This window comes from Anticarsia gemmatalis, chromosome Z, assembly GCF_050436995.1.
Source record: "Anticarsia gemmatalis isolate Benzon Research Colony breed Stoneville strain chromosome Z, ilAntGemm2 primary, whole genome shotgun sequence".
NCBI classification, from domain to species: domain Eukaryota; kingdom Metazoa; phylum Arthropoda; class Insecta; order Lepidoptera; family Erebidae; genus Anticarsia; species Anticarsia gemmatalis.
Genome location: NC_134776.1, coordinates 9,446,582 through 9,465,805, shown reverse-complemented (window position 1 = coordinate 9,465,805; position 19,224 = coordinate 9,446,582). Strand labels below are relative to the sequence as shown.

Here is a 19,224-nt window from a genome sequence, read left to right as displayed (position 1 = left end):
TCACAGATAGGGACGAGTTTTTGTAAACACGAGTTGATTCGATGATTGCAATTCATCGTATTTTCTTGACGATGTCGCTAAAAATAGGTTTTAAGTGCTTTACGCAGTTTTCAAATTATGGATCCAAAAATCTAATAAACAGTTTTAATATTAATTATTACATTTAATCGGTACATTAACTACGTAAGGCGAAGCTACATAGGTCAATCAGAGCCGTTCATAAAAAATGAGTTCACGGTCATGTCATGACTTTTTTCAAACATAAGTTTTGTAGTAGCACCAGCATTTGAGGTGAGATGTAAACACACATGGATGAGCACATTAAAAGTTTTAAGTACCGGTAGAAGAGATCGTATACTATTATTACACAATGTTTAATTGTCAAAAAAAGAAAAACTAACTTGCTGATAATTATTTGATGAAAGCACTAGTACGATCTAACAATGTGTCTAAAATAGGTTTAAATTAATCCTTCAACTCTTTGGTATTAAATCGATTGGTTTCGATATTTTTAGATTTGAATCGATTCGAAAACGATATTCATTGTCCATGCGTCCGAGCATCCCTAGTTTCAAGTCATTCCATCTGTCACAACTGAAAGTGACAGCACTGTAGATCAAATCAATCGCATTTCTCAATACAACACAAAAAGTCCTACACCTGGTACATATTGTGTATAATCAATAACAAAAAGAGTATTATTTAATATCTTTCAAGTTTTATTCAGTGCTACTTTAGAACTTATTACGTAGTGTTGTTTAGAGTCGCTGCGTTTATTTTTTTAATATTCTTCAGTCTTAAGAAAGTCAGGTCGCATTTTTACCTATAATGTACAAACCGGTAAAGTTTTGAAAGAGTTGAATATTTTTCGTCAATATCAGTGGTTTAGTGATACAGTGTAATCATGGGTAAAATCAATAATTCCTTTCTATGGGGTATTTTATTTGCGTCGGTTACGTGGAGTATTTCTATTTACCTCTACTGGCTGCTAAACATGAGTGGTAAGTATATCTTGTATTGAATTAAAGTTATGGAGGAAAAATTTACGACACGTTTCGCAATTCAAAATTAACATTTGGGAAGTGGGAACTATATTTTTTCGGCTTCGAGATATATCTATACTAAACAATATTAATGGCTGCATCAGCTATCAGGGGCTTGTATCAGAGGTATATTTATTGTCAGTATTTACTGCTTAAAGTCATCCTTGAAAGTATTGTGTTAAAACTCCTTCCTTTTTTATTTTTATAAATAATATAGATTCTATGTACAATCATTGGCCGAAAAAGCCACTGGGTAGATGCATCAGGAAGACTTGTATTCCATGAACAATTACTCAACTAGTAACTGATCCCTTCTGCGATTACATATATATTAAACATGAAAGAAACAAGATTATTTGTTTGTACATTGAGCAACCTAGTATTTCAGTTTTCTGGAAACTCCATGGGTCAGTGTCTGACCTCTTAGCTTAAAACTAACAGGCTTGTTAGAGTTTGGTTCCACTCTAAGCATGTCATTCTGAGCCCAGCTCCACCTGCTGCAGTACATAAGCATTCTCTATGTACCTGTTATTCCTAATGCTCCCTTCTAATCCCGATATTCCTTTTTTGGGCAAACATAGGTATGTCCTCCAAACAATGATAAAGGAATCATATAAGCAAACATACCTTAAGTGCTAAAAGGTGCTGCTTTTGTCTGTGGTGTTGCAGAGCCTCAAATTCTTAACATTTGATTATACATACTATCTTTGATTTTATAGTTATGGTTGTATGGTTGCACAAAGCTGCAGCTATAAACACGTTCAGGGTTTTATGGGCCACTTTAGAATGTGTACTGTATGACAAGATGTATGGATGTGAATGAAGCAAAGGAAGATTGTAAGGATTGTGTCACATTCTCTGGTCTCTGCCTCTTCCTATGGGGAGAAGGTGTGATTTTATAATGTTTGTGAACTGTCTAACCACACATTAAATATTGTTAAGACTACACAAGGGTCAAATAGAACTTGTAACCACAATGAAAAGATTAGGTAATATAGACTAGAACAGGCTTAAAACATAAGATAGGTTGATTTCCTACTCCTTGACTATTACTATTGAAATTTGATGAAGGTCTAATTGGTGATGGTTAAATTATACATAGTCATCATTCCTAAATTAACTAATCAACCAAATCAATATATTAATACATCATTTTATCTGTATTTATCCATAGTAACTACCTGCCTGTCTTTTAAGTATATAATAGGGGGCATTTGAGCAAATCACTCAATTGGATAAGATTAAATCATAATGATTACTACCCCCAAAGTGTAGTAGCAGTATAGTGGATGCAAATTTTATTGCATTGTTGCTTAAAAGTCTGTACTTTTATGATAATCAAAATATATTTATATTTTGGACTAAGTAGTTTATTTATGCTTGCAGGTTGTAAGATAGATCTGCAGCAATAAGCTGCTTTTACATTTTACCCAAATAGATTTTGTTCTGCTTAATGGTTATGTACTGAAACACAACCACAAACACATCATATTTGTAACATTAGTATGGATAACTAATTGTAATGTGTTGGGGTTTGGGATCTACATTATAGACACTCATTATGACAGTAAAAACAGAGTGTTCTGCGAAAATTCCTGCTAATATGGTTATGGTGTATACTGTATCAGGATATTTAACAGCATCTTGTTTTAACCAACATAAATATCATTGTAAATAATCATTCTAACACAAATCATCGGTTTTAGGTGACAGTGTTGTAACTATGTCAAATAGAAAGACATATTATCGTCTAGTCAACACGGACGAGAAGAACAGAATAAAGAACAATGACAAATCTATTGCAGCTTTAGAAGGCAAGAATTTACTCCTTGATGCACCTAGGGGTGAAGAGAAATTCTCCGGTAACATGTGGAAATATCAGAGATCAAAGTCTGATGATCGCAATAAAATTTTGCTTAAAGAGAAATATGCTAGGCATCTCGAGAATTTGAAAACAGTGGTGCAAGACAAGTCTGTGCTGGACAAACTGGGTAATTTTTTATATTACGTTACTATATACTGCTACGATTTTTATGTTACTTAACAAAAAATAAGGTATTACCAACAATAATGTTTTCAATAACACCGATACCATAATCAGTGTTATGGGAAATATTAAGCTGCTTTGAGATATTTTTTGTAATAATGACGCAGAATAATTGCAATTGGCTGCATATTATTATGTGGTTCAGTGGTTAAGCTGGTTGCCATGGAAATGTTATTTTGTTGTGTGGTTGTGGGTTCCAATCCCATAAATATTTGTATACCTTATCCACAAACAATAATTTCTAAGTTTGTTTATACAGTTACATATATTAGTGTTGATTGTTTAATGGTCCATCACTTTATTTACTCATAAAAATGCGCTCAATCAAAGATAAGGGGCATTTGAACGCAATTGCACTTGATTTCTTTTGCAAACAAAGTATAAATTGGTATTCATTGGCACAAGTGAACTTCCTAGAGGGTTCATTGTCAAGGCTTGCCAATCATTTAACAGTGGAGTGCATAAATTGAACACAACTACTCTGGTTATATGACTGCGTGCACTGTGGTTTTATTGCTACTATTACTGCAATAATAACCCTGGTTTAATATATTATTATTGATTAGTATATTATAGCATAGTCTTATAATATCCTGATTTGCCTTTGCGGTCTGAACAACAGTCGGTGACTAGGTCTATGGTTCGATTCCCGGTTTGAGCATAGTTCCATTCTTAACAGCAGCAGCATGCAATAGGCTGGCCCCCTATTACACAGGACCTACAACATGCAACCAAGAGGAAGATTTTCTATGCAATTATTCTGATTATATACATATTCTATGTAACAGATTATTTTGTCTTTGCTCAGCAGTAGGACTTAGAAACAGGTTCTTTAAAAGAAAATGTAACAGATGAATTTACCAACACATATGTTTCAATAATTTAAACTGTTTTAGGCTCAGATAATCAGCTGGGCTTAATCCGTAGCCCTGATGATATGAAGTATCGTATAAATGGTTATATGCAGCATGCTTTCAACACACTCATATCAAAAAGGATCGGATACCACAGGGGCTTGCCTGATACAAGGAATAAATTGTGAGTTGCAGTTGACTTTCACCAATTTTGTTAAAATTTATGAATTTTATTAAACTGTAGAAATTGGTTATTCATTGGACTGTTACTATAGACAAGGCTCTGGAGGAGGAAAACTTCTTTTCATCATTAGTTTACGCAAGTGCTATTTGTCAATTTTGTCACAATTATGTATACTTACTGCCTTGATAATTTTCATGAGGCAGCTGAAAACAAACTTTTTTTTTTGATTAGGTACACTGGCTATTTTCAGCCAGTGTACCTTAGATTTAGATTTTTGTTTGAGCTTAATCTTTTAAATCTTTTGTCCTAATCATAACTCATGAGTAGTGTCAGCGTGATGGACTCAGATGTTTTGGGGAACCTATGTGACTATCTATGATCGTAAAAATCATATCTAAAATCTCTATGGCTGAAAATGACCAATGTTACAAAATCCTTTCTATTGGTCATGCATGTGGACTAGATTCACCTGTGTCATTAGTTATTAAACATAATGACATGCTTTTAAAGTCGCAGTATTTCTTTTTTCCTTTTATAGCGTAGGCAAATGATATGCTGTATCACGTAACAGCCGTAGTTAAATCTCACCTTTGCTAGAATATTAATGTGGTACTGAGAATTGAAACTAGCGTAGGTGTTTCACGGAAAGCTGGTTTAAATGCTATTTGCCTGAAAACAAAGGCTGGTTATGTAAGAGAACTGATTGGTGTGGGTTGACGTTATATAACTTATCGATTAATATACTTATTGACCTTATTTACGACACGGATGTTTATGTTTCGCGATAAACGTGCCTTTGTTCTAATGAATTTCATATTCTAATTAATAATTTTACTCTCATTGCATACGTTTCTAAAATGTTGAGTAGACTTAGCTCAGATATGAATTATATTTTTGAAAAGATGCTGCGATGCACTATTTGGTAACCTGGTACGATATCGTTGAAATATGGGAATGATATAATCCGACTCCGACTCTGTTCCAGGTGTCGAATACAAAAATACGTTGACAACCTACCAAAAACTTCTATAATTATATGCTTTTATAATGAGCACTTAGAGACGTTGATGAGGTCAGTTCACTCGATAATAGACCGAACAGATAAAGACCAACTCAAAGAGATCATCCTGGTCGATGACTATAGCGACATACCTGGACTCCACGATGAGGTGCACGCTGCGGTCACAGAACTGAACGACATGATGCGCATAGAACAAGAGATGCTTGAAACAAACAACATTGACGCCGAAAACATTGTAGACTATATAAATGATGACAATAATGTAGATAAGAAAACGACTGAAAGATCGAGAAATAGATTTTATGTTAGGTTGTTGAAGACTACTAAGCGTGAAGGTCTAATTAGAGCGAGACTCTTTGGAGCTGCGAACAGCGTTGGGGACGTGAGTAGTATTTATGTGTTTTCACTCATATTTCCAGAAACTATTGAGGGTAACAGATTCTGCAAGAAAAATGTTCTACTTCCAGGTTTTAGTGTTCCTGGATTCTCATATAGAGGTGAACGTGGACTGGCTGCCTCCTTTACTTGCGCATTTATCATATGGTGTCGATGGCGTCAAAGTGAAGTTCTCACATCGCGCTGTCACACCGATCATTGACGTCATTAACGCTGATACATTTGAGTACACTGCGACGCCGCTGGTCCGGGGAGGCTTCAATTGGGGCCTGCATTTCAAATGGGATAATCTGCCTAAAGGAACGCTAAAGAGTAAGTATTCTGAATACACTTATTCCTTATATTTCAGAAGCTAGGAATATTTTTTTTGCGGTATTATGTTCGTCCGTGTGAGGTTCATACAATTCTTGTGTGTAAATAACACTATCGAATAATATATAATTATTTTTAAGGTATAAAGTTATTTAATTATATGAAAATCATAAAGTGTAACGAAAGAGCTAATATGTGCAATTTAATTTAAACGTTATGCTTATTATACTTATTATTTTGCCAAGATTAAAATTTGTACAGTCACACACGCTACCATTCAGTCAGAATTGTATAGATGTTATTATATCTAATGATTATATTTATAGAATGTTCGAATAATTAGCATAAGTCTGTGATCGCGTGTCGCGTTAAATGTTAAAGTTCATCGATACCTGTTGACAACGCAATCGGTGATGACATAGAAAGTAGCTAGTAAGTATTCAGAGTTCATCCTTTACGCAATACTATTAGAAGTTGTCTGCTTAGTCAATTTTAATAGTCGAACAACTGAAAGCTTTGTTTCCTTTATAAATGTATGAGGAATTTGATTACAATTGTTGAATACAGGAGTTGGCAGACTGTTCAAAAGATATTTCCTCAAAACAGTCTGATTCCTGTGTGCAAAGGCTCATCGAAATTTTCTCGTTGTAGAATCCAAACACTAGGTATAGTAGGTATTCTGTATCATAAAAAGCTTTTAATATAGTCTAAGATCCGACCGCGTGATTTATACGTTCACCTGTTTGATTGATGAAATATATTTTTTATCGATATTTATAACTAAACCAATGCAGATCCGCAAAGGTGGCCATCCAAATTTATTGTTGAACAATTACGTTCACTTGTTATTGTTAAAAAATATATTTCATTAGAAAGAAATATACCTACCTGAGATACCGAGAAAGGTCAAGGTGCCATCCCTCACTTGGCCGCAACCTAATGTCAGCCAGGTGTAAACAGGTATAATTTCGTTAAATATATACCGTTCATAATGTATTATCATGTTATACATACCAAATTGAAGATTAATTCTTTCCCTACATGATGAGATGTAGGTGCCTATGCAAAAATGCCCGCAAATAGTGACTGCCAACGATTAAAGATAAATAAAAGCGAGAGAAACTTAAGATAAACACAGCATGTCGAATAAAGATAGAGCATGCCAGCTGCTGCATATTTCTTTCTAATGAAATATATTTTTTAACAATAACAAGTGAACGTAATTGTTCAACAATAAATAATTAATTACATTTTAATTAAAATTAATTGCGGCCAAATTTGGATGGCCACCTTTGCGGATCTGCATTGGTTTAGTTATAAATATCGATAAAAAATATATTTCATCAATCAAACAGGTGAACGTATAAATCACGCGGTCGGATCTCGTACTAATAGGTGAAGATCGAATTTTAAAATTATCGTCTGTCATGAATAATTTAGCAGTGGAATGGTAGTGAGGCACTTTTGTAATAATTCAATATGTGTTTGTTTAACTTACTATTGTATCTTTTTTAAGTCTTTTTATTTAACTCTCCTTCATTATGATTCGTATGGCGTTACAAAGGTAATTTGAGAGACTTTAGCCGAGTTTTTTCTCGTGTCGCCGAAAGGCTAAGGTTTAGTCTCTAAGCCTACTGATTATATTATTTATTTACCGAATAGTAAGCGCTAATCAACTATGAGTGGTACGGTCTGAAGATGTTTACTGATGTAATAATTTGAAATACATATAAAAGAGACTTGTACTAGCTAGGCTAGCTTCATGAACCTTGGACTCGCTAAGAAGCTTCGAAAGCGTAACTTTAATATGTATTTATGAATGTTTCAGCCGAACAAGACTTCGTTAAGCCCATCAAGTCTCCGACTATGGCTGGCGGGCTATTCGCCATCTATCGCGAATATTTCAACTACATCGGCAAATACGACGCAGGAATGAATGTGTGGGGAGGCGAGAATCTCGAGATATCGTTTAGAGTGAGTATTTACATGACTTATAGAACAAGTACCTATCTTTCAATTGATCGCCTCGTCGCGTCCGTGGTTTATGTGCATGCCGTACAGAGGTCTCTTCTTTAAGAAGAGAAAAATCTTCGTTAAGAAATTCTCAGTTTCCGGACTTAGGAAGTCGAGATTGCAGACCGCATCTGATCTTACATTGGTCTTATCAGTTACCGTCCCATCGAGCTATGGGAATTATGAAATTCTGAGTGAATCTGTTTATTACGCAGTGGTCAATATTAACAAAAAAAACCCTGCACGGGCTGGTTCCAATGAAACTGGCTGTCATAGCCAAATATCAGCTAATAAATGTACCCATTAATATCCCACTACTGGGCAAGAGTCTCTTCTCGTAATGAGGGAGGGGTTAGACCTTGAGTCCACCACGCTGACCAAATGCGGGTTGGTGTCGTTGCAAGAACTGTTATAAAAAACTCTCAGACATGAAAGTTTGTTTCACGCTGTTTTCCTTCACCGATGGAAAAATTGATAATTATTTCTAATATCAGCTATTAGGACATTTTTATCTTCCAGTTTTGTCCAGACTTCATACTCGATATAGTAAGTAGGAATTTAAAAACAAGACAAGATTAGAAAAGGATTAGTAATTACGTGAGACGGCAATGAGATTAATATAGCAAATAGGTTTCTTCTAAATACATAAACAATGAGATCTTGAATGCAGCGCACAGTTTCTATGTTATTAAAATGCGAATCTAAAAATGATTTCTAATGGAGCGTGACAGATTAGTTAAAATCAAACGCATACGTACGCAATGTAATTTCACGAGGAAAGAATCTATAGAACTCGTTCCGGTAATTGCCTACCAGTAATTTTTTAAATAATTTAATTAGATTGTTTTTTGCACAAGCATAATGATAATGATCAATAATGACTAATATTATTGTAGGTTAATGATGGTCCTGTGGTTTCTAACGTAGTTATGAAGCGAATTAGTAGTCAATCTATCACTATTCACTGGTCAAATATACTTTTAGGTGAGATCCTACAGTCAACCAGGGTATTTTTCATATGAAACCAACACAATTGATAAAAGTTTGCAAAACTAAAATAAACCTTTATCAATTGTGTTGGTTTCATATGAAAAAATTATCGAAACTAGTTCATATTTCCACTGTCAATGTTACCCAAATGATTCAAAGTTACCCAAACTGACCTTACTTCTGATGATTATATTATATGTCATGTTGTCTCATTTACTCGCATGACGAATTATAGAGATCGGACTATAAAATATGACCTATATTCAAATCTCGCCAAAAGCCGAAATACTATTTCTTTTGCGACGCCAACATTTCGATTCCGATACCGTACCCACGGGGTAAATTGGGACTCTATTAATGAAGCTGTGGTGTCTGTCTGTCACCAGACGGTATCTTATGAACCGTGATAGTTAGACAGGTACAATTTTAATTGTTTATGAGTTACTTGGTTTGCCTTCTTTTATAAATATTTTTACGGAACCTTTCACGCGAGAGTCCAAGTCGTACTAGGCCGGTTTTAGATTAATCTGTCGCTACGGTATAACCTGAAAGTGAGTAGTAACTCTGTGTATTTGTAAGTTGTTTAAAGTGGGAAAGTTGCGGTTGCCCATTTTTAGAAATTTGCGGATACCAATTCAGATTTTTTATTCCAAATATCCGCAGATACGGATACAGATGCTTATATTAATGTGGATGTTCCGCGTTGCGGATGCGAATATCCTCAACAACCCTGGTTTAAAGTTAAGAAACGTATTTGCATTCAAGCGGTAGTCAACATTACATAATAAAATGTATTGTCGTTGTAGACAAAACACTTGCAAAAATATCTTTGTTCGACTTTGTTTTTATTTCCTCACAAACGTATTTGTAAACTGTCCAGTTATTATTATGATGTTCTCACAACAATACGACCAAATAATTATATGTAGGTATTGAAGATGCGTAGTGTTCGCACGAAGAACAATGGGTAAAAACAATCATGATTGTAAGGCAACATCTTGTTTTGTTGAAATTATTATACAAAGATGTCATCCGTCTTAATTTGGCCCGGAAAAGTCCGGTTTTGATGGTATTGTTTCGCTTATTGACTAGTTATCTTCATTTTTGGTAAGCTTTTAGGTACATGGTAAATGAATCATCCCTTCATAAGTTTGTATGCAAATACAGTTTTCTGGAACCTAAATTAGTAACATGTTCCGATTCTCACATTGATAGAATGAAAGTATCGACTTTATATCGACGTTTTCCGAAAAATTGGTTTCTCAATTCGGCCATGTTTGTTATCTCATAACACAATTTGAAATGTCCATAAAAATACACTGTCTCGTTATTTCGTGGTGTTAATAAACTGACAGTTTGCTTTGAAGTCGAAGTTTTTTGGAAGAATTATGATGAATTTAAAACTATACATTTTACTTAGCTTTCTCCTTTCTTACTTTTTCAATACTGATTTATATTTCAAATTTTAGATATGGATGTGCGGTGGAACCTTGGAGATGATACCTTGCAGCCGCGTGGGCCACGTGTTCCGCAAACGACGACCTTACGCGCTAGGAGAGAAGCAAGACTATATGACGTACAACTCCATGCGAATGGCCAGGGTGTGGATGGATGACTATGTGGTTAGTATGATACATACTTAACTTACATATAATTGAGCCTTTTCCCCATGATATATTTTGAGTGATCAAGATATGCCACTTGCTTCTATCCTTACAAACTAATTTCGCTTCATTCACTTACATAAATCTTGTTATTTGACTTGTATTTTAAGGTCAGTTTTTTGAATAGATTAGTATTAAACAACATGAAAATATTTTTAAGAGTACATATTGAATACACTGCTCTCCAGGCAATTAAAGGCTGCGTCTAGGTAGCCATGTCTATCACCTCGTGACCACTGCCAGCGGATTTCGACGGCTCTATTCCTACACGGAACAATTTTATGTTTATCAATCTTATTCTTTAAATTACATCCCTCAATCATCAATTTGAAAGGAGAAAGATGTCTATCAATAAGTTAGCCAACTTAAAATTAAGTATTAACCAACCAAGATCAATACATTTTGTTAGCCTGTGTCTTAATGCTTGATGTACTTTCTTTATGCTTAACTAGCTGACCTGCGCAACTTCGCTTGCGTCACATAAGAGAGAATAGGTCAAAATTTTTCCCCGTTTTTGTAACATTTTTTACCGGTACTCTGCTCCTATTGGTCGTAGAGTGATGATATATAGCCTATAGCCTTCCTCGATAAATGGGCTATCTAACACTAATAAAATTTATATTTATCATTTATATTAGAAATATTTTTCAAATCGGACCAGTAGTTCCTGAGATTTGTTCAAACAAACAAAAAAATTCTTCAGCTTTATAATATTAGTATAGATGCATGTTGTATTGTAAATTAATTGGAATAACTTCTCTCTTCAGAACAAAGTGATAGAAAAGAACCCATCAGCGATGTACGTACCATTGGGTGACCTGACTGAACGCCACGAGCTGCGCAAACGACTGCATTGCAAATCTTTCAAGTGGTACTTGGACAACGTGTACCCGGAGTTAGAGATGGACCTCGATAATGTACAGAACAAGAGGATTGCTGCCCTCAATGATGTGGAGAAGCATAAGTTCCAGCCGTGGCATTCGCGGTTAGTAAATTTTACCAGGCTACAAATAATACATACATAAAATTTACGCCTTCTTCTTCTTCGATCCTTACAAACTTCCTTTTCTTCATCCTGTGTGGATGTCGTACAGGACAAATAATGTGAATTCTTCAAATCACTTGTTATAATGGTGAAGAAAAGCGTGATAAAATCATGCATGCCTAAGAGTTCATTAACACAGCCCAAAAGAAATACAATGCCCCTACACTAACACCCCGTGGTGGTTTTCAGGTCTACCCACTCCTTTGCTTCGTCGTGGGTGAAAAATTTGATTTATTTATTTAATGCTCTGCTGATGAGTCCAAACTTTTGCTTTGGAACGATTTTTCAACCACCAGATATGTTTGTTTAATGAGAGTCCGGTAAATTTAGACAGTTGAAATAATCTAAATTTTGTGGGAGATACATTTACGTAAAGGGTTTACCATTGCAATATTGTTATGGCTAAATTGACAAAATTATGAATAGTTCTAGCGTTTGACAGATTAACTACGACGATACAATATCTTTAAAACATCGAAAATGTTCTTGAAATGAAGTTATCTTGGTTTCTGTGTGGCCTGTGAAACGAACACTTGATGCAGATTTTATAGAGCCAATTTTCAAGACGTAGAGATACTACATGTATCCTTTAAATATTTTCAGTAAACGCAATTACACCGACTCGTATCAAATTAGGCTGAAGAAGACGAACCTTTGCGTACAAAGCGCTGAGGACATCAAGACAAAAGGCAGCTCACTGATTCTATCTAACTGTATCAGGACATTAAATCAGGTAACTTGATTTTATATTATTACAGCATTTATTCCAAACATATTTCCCGACACTTTGTCCTATATACGTATTTCTTAATTAACATTATTATGAAAATGATGTCCATTCAAGATTATACGAAAGTACGGGCACGTATACGTGTGTATACGTTAGTGCACTTGTCTTAAAACAGGATTGTCAAGTATACAGCAGCATTGTGTACCTAACGTAAAGATAGAAACGCTCCTAGTACTAGTTTAGTGGCTGTTTGTTTTATCTAAATAAATGAGATTACTATCTTTTCAACTAAGATCTACAAAATATTCATCTTTTTCTTAATGATGCCTGGTTTCCGCCGGGAACGGAACGGACCCATTAATGACTGCGTTAAACTCGCAAGCGCAAATTGCGTACTTGTGTTACTTCAAAGTATGCATTTACATTTTATTTGCATATAAAACATATTTTCATTTACTTTCCTAAAGTTTTCTCATAAGTAAATTGTTTCTCAGGTATGGTTCGAGACGGCTCGTAACGAGTTGGTACTAGGTCGCACGCTGTGTCTCGACGCGTCGAACAACCTCGCCCCGCGGCTCGGCAAGTGTCATGAGCTCGGCGGATCACAAGACTGGAGGCACAAGGGATCTGTAAGTAATTACTTTTTCTATTTACATTCCTGATAATTATTATTAAATCGATATATATAATTCGTAGTTGTGAACTACAAAGAACGAAGAGGTTCAACAACGAAGAGGTTTCCGATTTCATGCTTGATTTACAGATAAGGTAATTTTTTTGGGCTTAATCATGCTCGGAGCTCGTTAACTAATCATGTTAGGAGTACCTGTTACATGAAAATATTTGATATTTTCATGTAACAGGTTCAAATTTAGGTAGATTCTGTTGCTCAGATCTTGGAAATTGGCCGTGATATTCTTTGAATAAAAAATACGAGAATATGCGTACGTTCTTCTAATGGGATAAAGGTGTACGATTGCAAACATATCGAAGCTTCTTAGAACTTTACTTTCACTTGGTGTTGATTGTTAATTTCATGTTCTTGCAGGCTGGCAGTCCAATTTACAATGCCGCAGCCGGCATGTGCCTCGGCGTCGAACAAGCGGTCCGGGGAGAGCAACTCACGATGGTTATCTGCGACAACCAACCCACCAATCAATGGGATTTCATACGATCTTAAGTATATTATCATTCCAACGTCGAACATGTTCGACAACTTGTACGGCGCTATGAGCTTCTAGCGGTAGTCTACAATGTACCTATACGTGATATAGGGTCCACTTGAGTTTATATTTTGAAAAAAGTCATAGTGTATTTTTTCACGGAGATATATTTTTTCAACGGTGGATTAGCACGCAAGTGGACCTCATACGCGTTACGTAGTTAACTATAAATATCTAGAATCAATACTAAATTTAACATCACAATTTAATGTTACTATCTTACATGACATGAAATTATATACAAAAATACTCTATAATCATAATCATGACGAACTATGATATTTTTGGCTCGTGATCTCATAATACGACAACATTGACTCAGAATCTCTTCGTTTCGTAATCCATTAGTAGACATCTACATCGACAATATTCTAATACTCTAGATCTAGGTAAAGATGTAGACGATATGTTATTACTATATAAGTGGTTATCAGTAGAAATACGCAACTGCGTATATAAAATTACAATTAGTCCAGTCATTATAGTAAGTTCACCTCGGAATTCGAGATACCCAGCTGTAAGTCTGTAAATACTTGTATATTGACACCCTAAAAGTTGTCTCAAAACCTACATATGGTAGGGTGTACGCAACTATAAAATTTCAGGGTCCAAAGTCCCAAAAACCGGTTTTTTGAGCTTTTTTTGTAAATATCTCATTTCCTATGGAATTTTTGCATTCGTATTCATTACCAATATTGTACAGTATAAAATTCTCTACAAATTTTGTTTGAATTTTTTTTTTTACGTTGAATCGTTTTCGAGATAGAGAGCGGAGAGCGCGCGGTCACAGGATCATTTCAAGTCAACCGGTGCCTCCGGTCGAAGATGCGCCATATATAGTTGATGAACTATCGATAAATCAATGATTATAATAATAAATAAATTTAACCCATTACTGTCCCACTGCTGAGCAAGGGTCTTCTCCATTAATGAGGGAGGGGTTAGGCCTTGAGTCCACCACGCTGGCCAAGTGCGGGTTGGGGACTTTGCATGCCCTCAATAATTGTATTTAACAAATTTTATTCATGCAAGGTTTCCTCACGATGTTTTCCTTCACCGTTGGAGCATGTGACAATTATTTCTAATACACACATAACTTCGAAAAGTCATTGGTGTCATCATTTTCTTCATAATTATATTAAATCTATATCTTTTCAATAATACTGATTTATTTGTTTTTTTTTTCATCATGTAAGAAGTTATTAATATTAATTAGGTTAAAATTCAAATATAGTGCCTATATTTTCATGAAAAATTCTGCAATTACATGGGCAGGTAAGTGTTGATAAGTTAAATAATACTGCATAAAAAGTGGATAGGTTATGAAAAAAATTATAAAAAATAATGTAATAGTTAATAGAAATTGACAAATATTTATTAATCATTGATTTATCGATAGTTCATCAACTATAATATATATGGCGCATCTTCGACCGGAGGCACCGGTTGACTTGAAATGATCCTGTGACCGCGCGCTCTCCCCCCTCTATCTCGAAAACGGATCACCGTAAAAAAAAAAATCAAACAAAATTTGTAGAGAATTTTATACTGTACAATATTGGTAATGAATACGAATGCAAAAATTCCATAGGAAATGAGATATTTACAAAAAAAGCTCAAAAAACCGGTTTTTGGGACTTTGGACCTTGAAATTTTATAGTTGCGTACACCCTACCATATGTAGGTTTTGAGACAACTTTTAGGGTGTCAATATACAAGTATTTACAGACTTACAGCTGGGTATCTCGAATTCCGAGATTCTTACCTAATTTAAGCTTAATTGACTGCACTAAATAAGATTAATACGATACCGATGAAACATATTTTGACTAGCGGCTACTGAATAAATAACTTTAGTTTATTGCAAATAACAATTCGATGTTGTTCGTATTTAATGGCAGCAAACAAAAAAGAAAAAAAACAATACACCGAATGGTTGTAAAGGCAGACTAGAAAAAAAAATCATGTCATCAATGGTCTAATATCTTTTGCAAACTTTTTGGTTTACCGTCGATATTATTTGAGTGTGAGTGATTACCAATACCGTCCCATATTTAGATACAATTTGTTCCTAACTTAGTAGATTTACCTATAATGTTTAAGAAGGCGATAGAATGAATTTCTAAAATCCTTATCGCTTTGCCAAACTGCTGGACTGTTGCATCTAATAAGCTTATTTCGCTGACATTATTTATTTCGCGCAAAATACTTGCTACTGTATCTTTAAGGAAAGAGGATAATTGATTTTGAACGCAATATTTATAAACTAGGCATTTTGACGTTTTTATTCGACAATACTCTTATGAAGATTTTATTCTAAATATAATAATGTTGTTTAAGTGCATAAATTAAGTGAATTGTGTACGTATTTACATCATTTGCTAAAATACGTAATTAGTATTACAAACGTTGTACCTACATTAGGTTTAACTTTGCAGTAATACATCGACGCTATATATTTTTGCTATGGAAAAGTCGTCGGTATGTTAGCTAGAAATTTTGTTGCATTTAGACTGAAGAACTATGTGCTAAACATTTATTTTTTATAAAATTTATACAGAGAGCTTGTTGCTGTATTACTTGCTTTTAACACTACAAAATCATTACTTATTTGTCACATCATATACCACTGAAAAGTATTTCTAAGAGATCATATTATTTTATACACATAGAAGGCAAAGCTATTTTAATTCTAAGACGATTTTTTCTTATTATCATTCAGCGATACAAATGTGCATGATGACAGATGTAAGATAATATCACATTTAGATAATAAAACATTTTTAATAAAATACAATTCTAAAATTTTGGAGGATACATATCAAGGAATATTTTAATGTTTGTACGAAGGTTTTGATGTGTATTTAATATATTATTTACGAAAAATATGTAATGTAACGTTTCTGTTGTATTTTAACAAAACTAGAAATTACCGATTTAGGTGATTTGTCAGTCTAAACAAGAATAAAAAAATCAAGCCACTCGAATATTACTAACTCATCTATATTTACATTACTCTATTAAAATGACATTGCCTTTAACTGTTTACTTCGCTCTGTGTTAGAAAGATCTGATAGTACTTATACTTCGAACATTTATTCCTTACAAAGTCATTTCCGTCCTATACCTTTCTGATTTCATATACCTATTTCTAGTCTACATTAGTTATTACATTCGGGTACTAACCTATACATCTCTTGACGACCAGATACGGCTGTAACTGCATATATCGATACTGTTTATATAATTTAAGTAGATAATCTGACCCCCAACTTACATTTACTAATTACACCTCTCGTACACAACAAAACAAACTTTAAGTTTTGTATTGAAATGTTGCTTAAAGACAAAATATGGCAGGCATCGGAGATTATATTGCGTTGTGTACGAACCCTCATTCCCTATTAGAAACATACCCATTAAAGTACCTAGTTTTTTTTCAAGTTTTCCCTAAGTAAGTAGAAGTAGCACCTTGTTCAAAACGATCGGTTAGTGAATGAGAATAAAATGTGTTAAGTGATCATAATAAGTAGTCCTTCTTTCAAATTATTTGCAATATTTATACAACGTAGTGACAGAGTAAGTATATTTTTTTATCGATTTGTTGAAAATGTAAATGTATTAGCTATTTTTTATAGTATTAGGTTGTATGTATTTTATAATAATTTAGGTTAGATGTATAAATTGGCCTGCTTTTATTTGAACAAAATTTACATAAATAGGAATTATTAAGAAAGCTTTGTCATGATATAATTTAAGTGTTTTTTATTGTTTTTTTTTGCTTTAAAGCGGCAACATATTCTAAATAATATAAGCATAATATACTAGGTAATACTCGGCTCGGCTAAGAGGAGCGCTACCCACGTCTGTAGTTATTCATTACTTTCCCAGTGCGATGAATGAGAGTGATGGTAAGAGCCAAGCAGCATAAATAAAAAATCATAGTTAAAAGAAAATCATTTATTTTTTACCGACATTAATACTACACGACACAATATGCGATAAATAAAACTAAGTTAAGTAATATTATGACCAATGTGTTATTCTAAATACCGCGTAATATTGACAAATAGTATAATTAGGTATAAGTAATGTTAGTACAAATAAATAGAACAGGCAGCAACAAATCAATAAAGTAATAGTGATACGTTTTACAGACACAGCATTATTTCTGCAGTATTTTTTCAGTATTCCGTCCCGTTCCCACACCGACATTATTTATTTGTGGAAAAGGAAAGAAAGATATGTTAGAGTTAGCACAAAATAATAAGTTCGCGGGAGGTATTTTCGCTCTTCTTAGTCACGTTGCGTACTTCCATATTCTACTGTGTAAATGTACCCTTACGTGTGTATGAATATCAGAATCTCATACTTACATTTTATGTGAAATGTAACAAGTTTCGTAAGACTTCATGTCAATTTTACATGCAATCCGTATTGCATAGACATGTTAAAGAAACTTTTATATGTATTTGTTGTTTATATATATCTTTTTTAAAGATTTTATGTATGTTATATTTAAGATAATGATAGTTTAATAAACTGATGGACATGATAATATTCTGTTTTATTTAATGAATGAGTGACTATAGCCTTCGTTATACCTCGTTAAGCTGGATACTTCCCAAATCCAAGTAATAATTAGCTTTATGTGCGTGTGCTCTGAGGGCCACTCTCTCGAATTTCTTTGAAAACATGTTCAGGATTTAGTGAACATTCCCAAAGAATTGTGAAAGTTGGAACCAGATTTTGTGAAAATCAAATAAGGGAATTATGGGCTTTAAAGTTGGACCCTCAATCCGCACATAGAGGATTGAGGGTCCACTTGTACCGGATAAACTAAGGGCACTAAAGAAAAAGTCTTTACGCCAAAATGTAAGATAATGCCAAGCAAAAATTGCGGACACAAGAAATTACAAGAAAAACATTGTATTATTTTCCATACCTGCGTTCAAAATGGACCCTCACGTGGAAAGATTATTACGCTTATAATAACAAAACCATTAACTTTTGGCTACTCTTTGAAACCCTATATTATAGTATATAAATTGTGACATTTTGTGAAAGAAATAACAGATCACGATATCATGTTGGTTAAAAATTATCACCTAGTTAAAATTCGGACCCTCAGTCGTCCACTTTTTGGTTTTCGTTTTGTTTCGCTTAACGTATGATAGCTAACAAAAACACAAAATTATCTCCTTTTGTAGAGAAAAAAATGTGCTACAAATACAGTACCATTGGTTAATAAAAACATCTTTTATTGTATAAAAAAATCAATTTTAATTTAGTATGAAAATAATGAAATAGGGTGACAACATTTTGCATAACTTACTAAAAATAAACTATACTAAACTATAAACTTGCTTTTTCAGAATGTTTTTTTTAAATGTCTAAAATTTGTAATGGAAGCAGCGTTGGACTTCATTTAGGCACTTGTCCCACCGCCGACGAGAAAACGACAAACTATCGGCTATTTTCTCGTTCAAGAAACGTATAATAGATATGTATTCCATGTAAACAAAAGAGACACATATACAAATAGTTGATCGCTGACTGTTCACGCTGACGGCGAGCACTCGCTTCACTAGTCTGTTGCTAAGCGAGCAGAACCATGAAAGATAACAATCGCTCAGCGATACCCGCGCGATTAGAACACACGTCGAGAGAGCAACCAGCTGTCATTTCTCTACGATGATGAC

The 19,224-nt window shown here is 34.1% G+C and overlaps 1 protein-coding gene across 2 annotated transcripts; it reads left to right on the top strand.

The window, feature by feature from the left end:
• The first annotated feature begins 596 nt into the window (after window positions 1-596).
• Pgant35A (polypeptide N-acetylgalactosaminyltransferase 35A) lies at window positions 597-18,080 on the top strand. Of its 2 annotated transcripts, none has more exons than XM_076134782.1 (11): window positions 597-1,001; window positions 2,849-3,034; window positions 3,987-4,128; window positions 5,114-5,531; window positions 5,617-5,857; window positions 7,686-7,831; window positions 10,330-10,482; window positions 11,292-11,509; window positions 12,173-12,302; window positions 12,794-12,928; window positions 13,348-18,080. In XM_076134782.1, the coding sequence occupies exons 1-11, from the start codon at window positions 905-907 to the stop codon at window positions 13,477-13,479; spliced, it is 1,998 nt and encodes a 665-aa protein (XP_075990897.1). In that variant the 5' UTR covers window positions 597-904; the 3' UTR covers window positions 13,480-18,080. The 2 variants fall into 2 exon arrangements, with proteins under 2 accessions (XP_075990897.1, XP_075990896.1); XM_076134781.1 differs by having other exon boundaries at window positions 2,750-3,034.
• The last annotated feature ends 1,144 nt before the right edge of the window (window positions 18,081-19,224 follow it).

Excerpts from the sequence above, each read along its gene's own strand:
- Pgant35A (XM_076134781.1), top strand. The coding sequence starts at position 905 with ATGGGTAAAATCAATAATTCCTTTCTATGGGGTATTTTATTTGCGTCG. Across the intron at positions 3,035-3,986 it reads GTCTGTGCTGGACAAACTGG|GCTCAGATAATCAGCTGGGC; the intron begins GTAATTTTTTAT and ends AAACTGTTTTAG. Across the intron at positions 12,929-13,347 it reads ACTGGAGGCACAAGGGATCT|GCTGGCAGTCCAATTTACAA; the intron begins GTAAGTAATTAC and ends ATGTTCTTGCAG.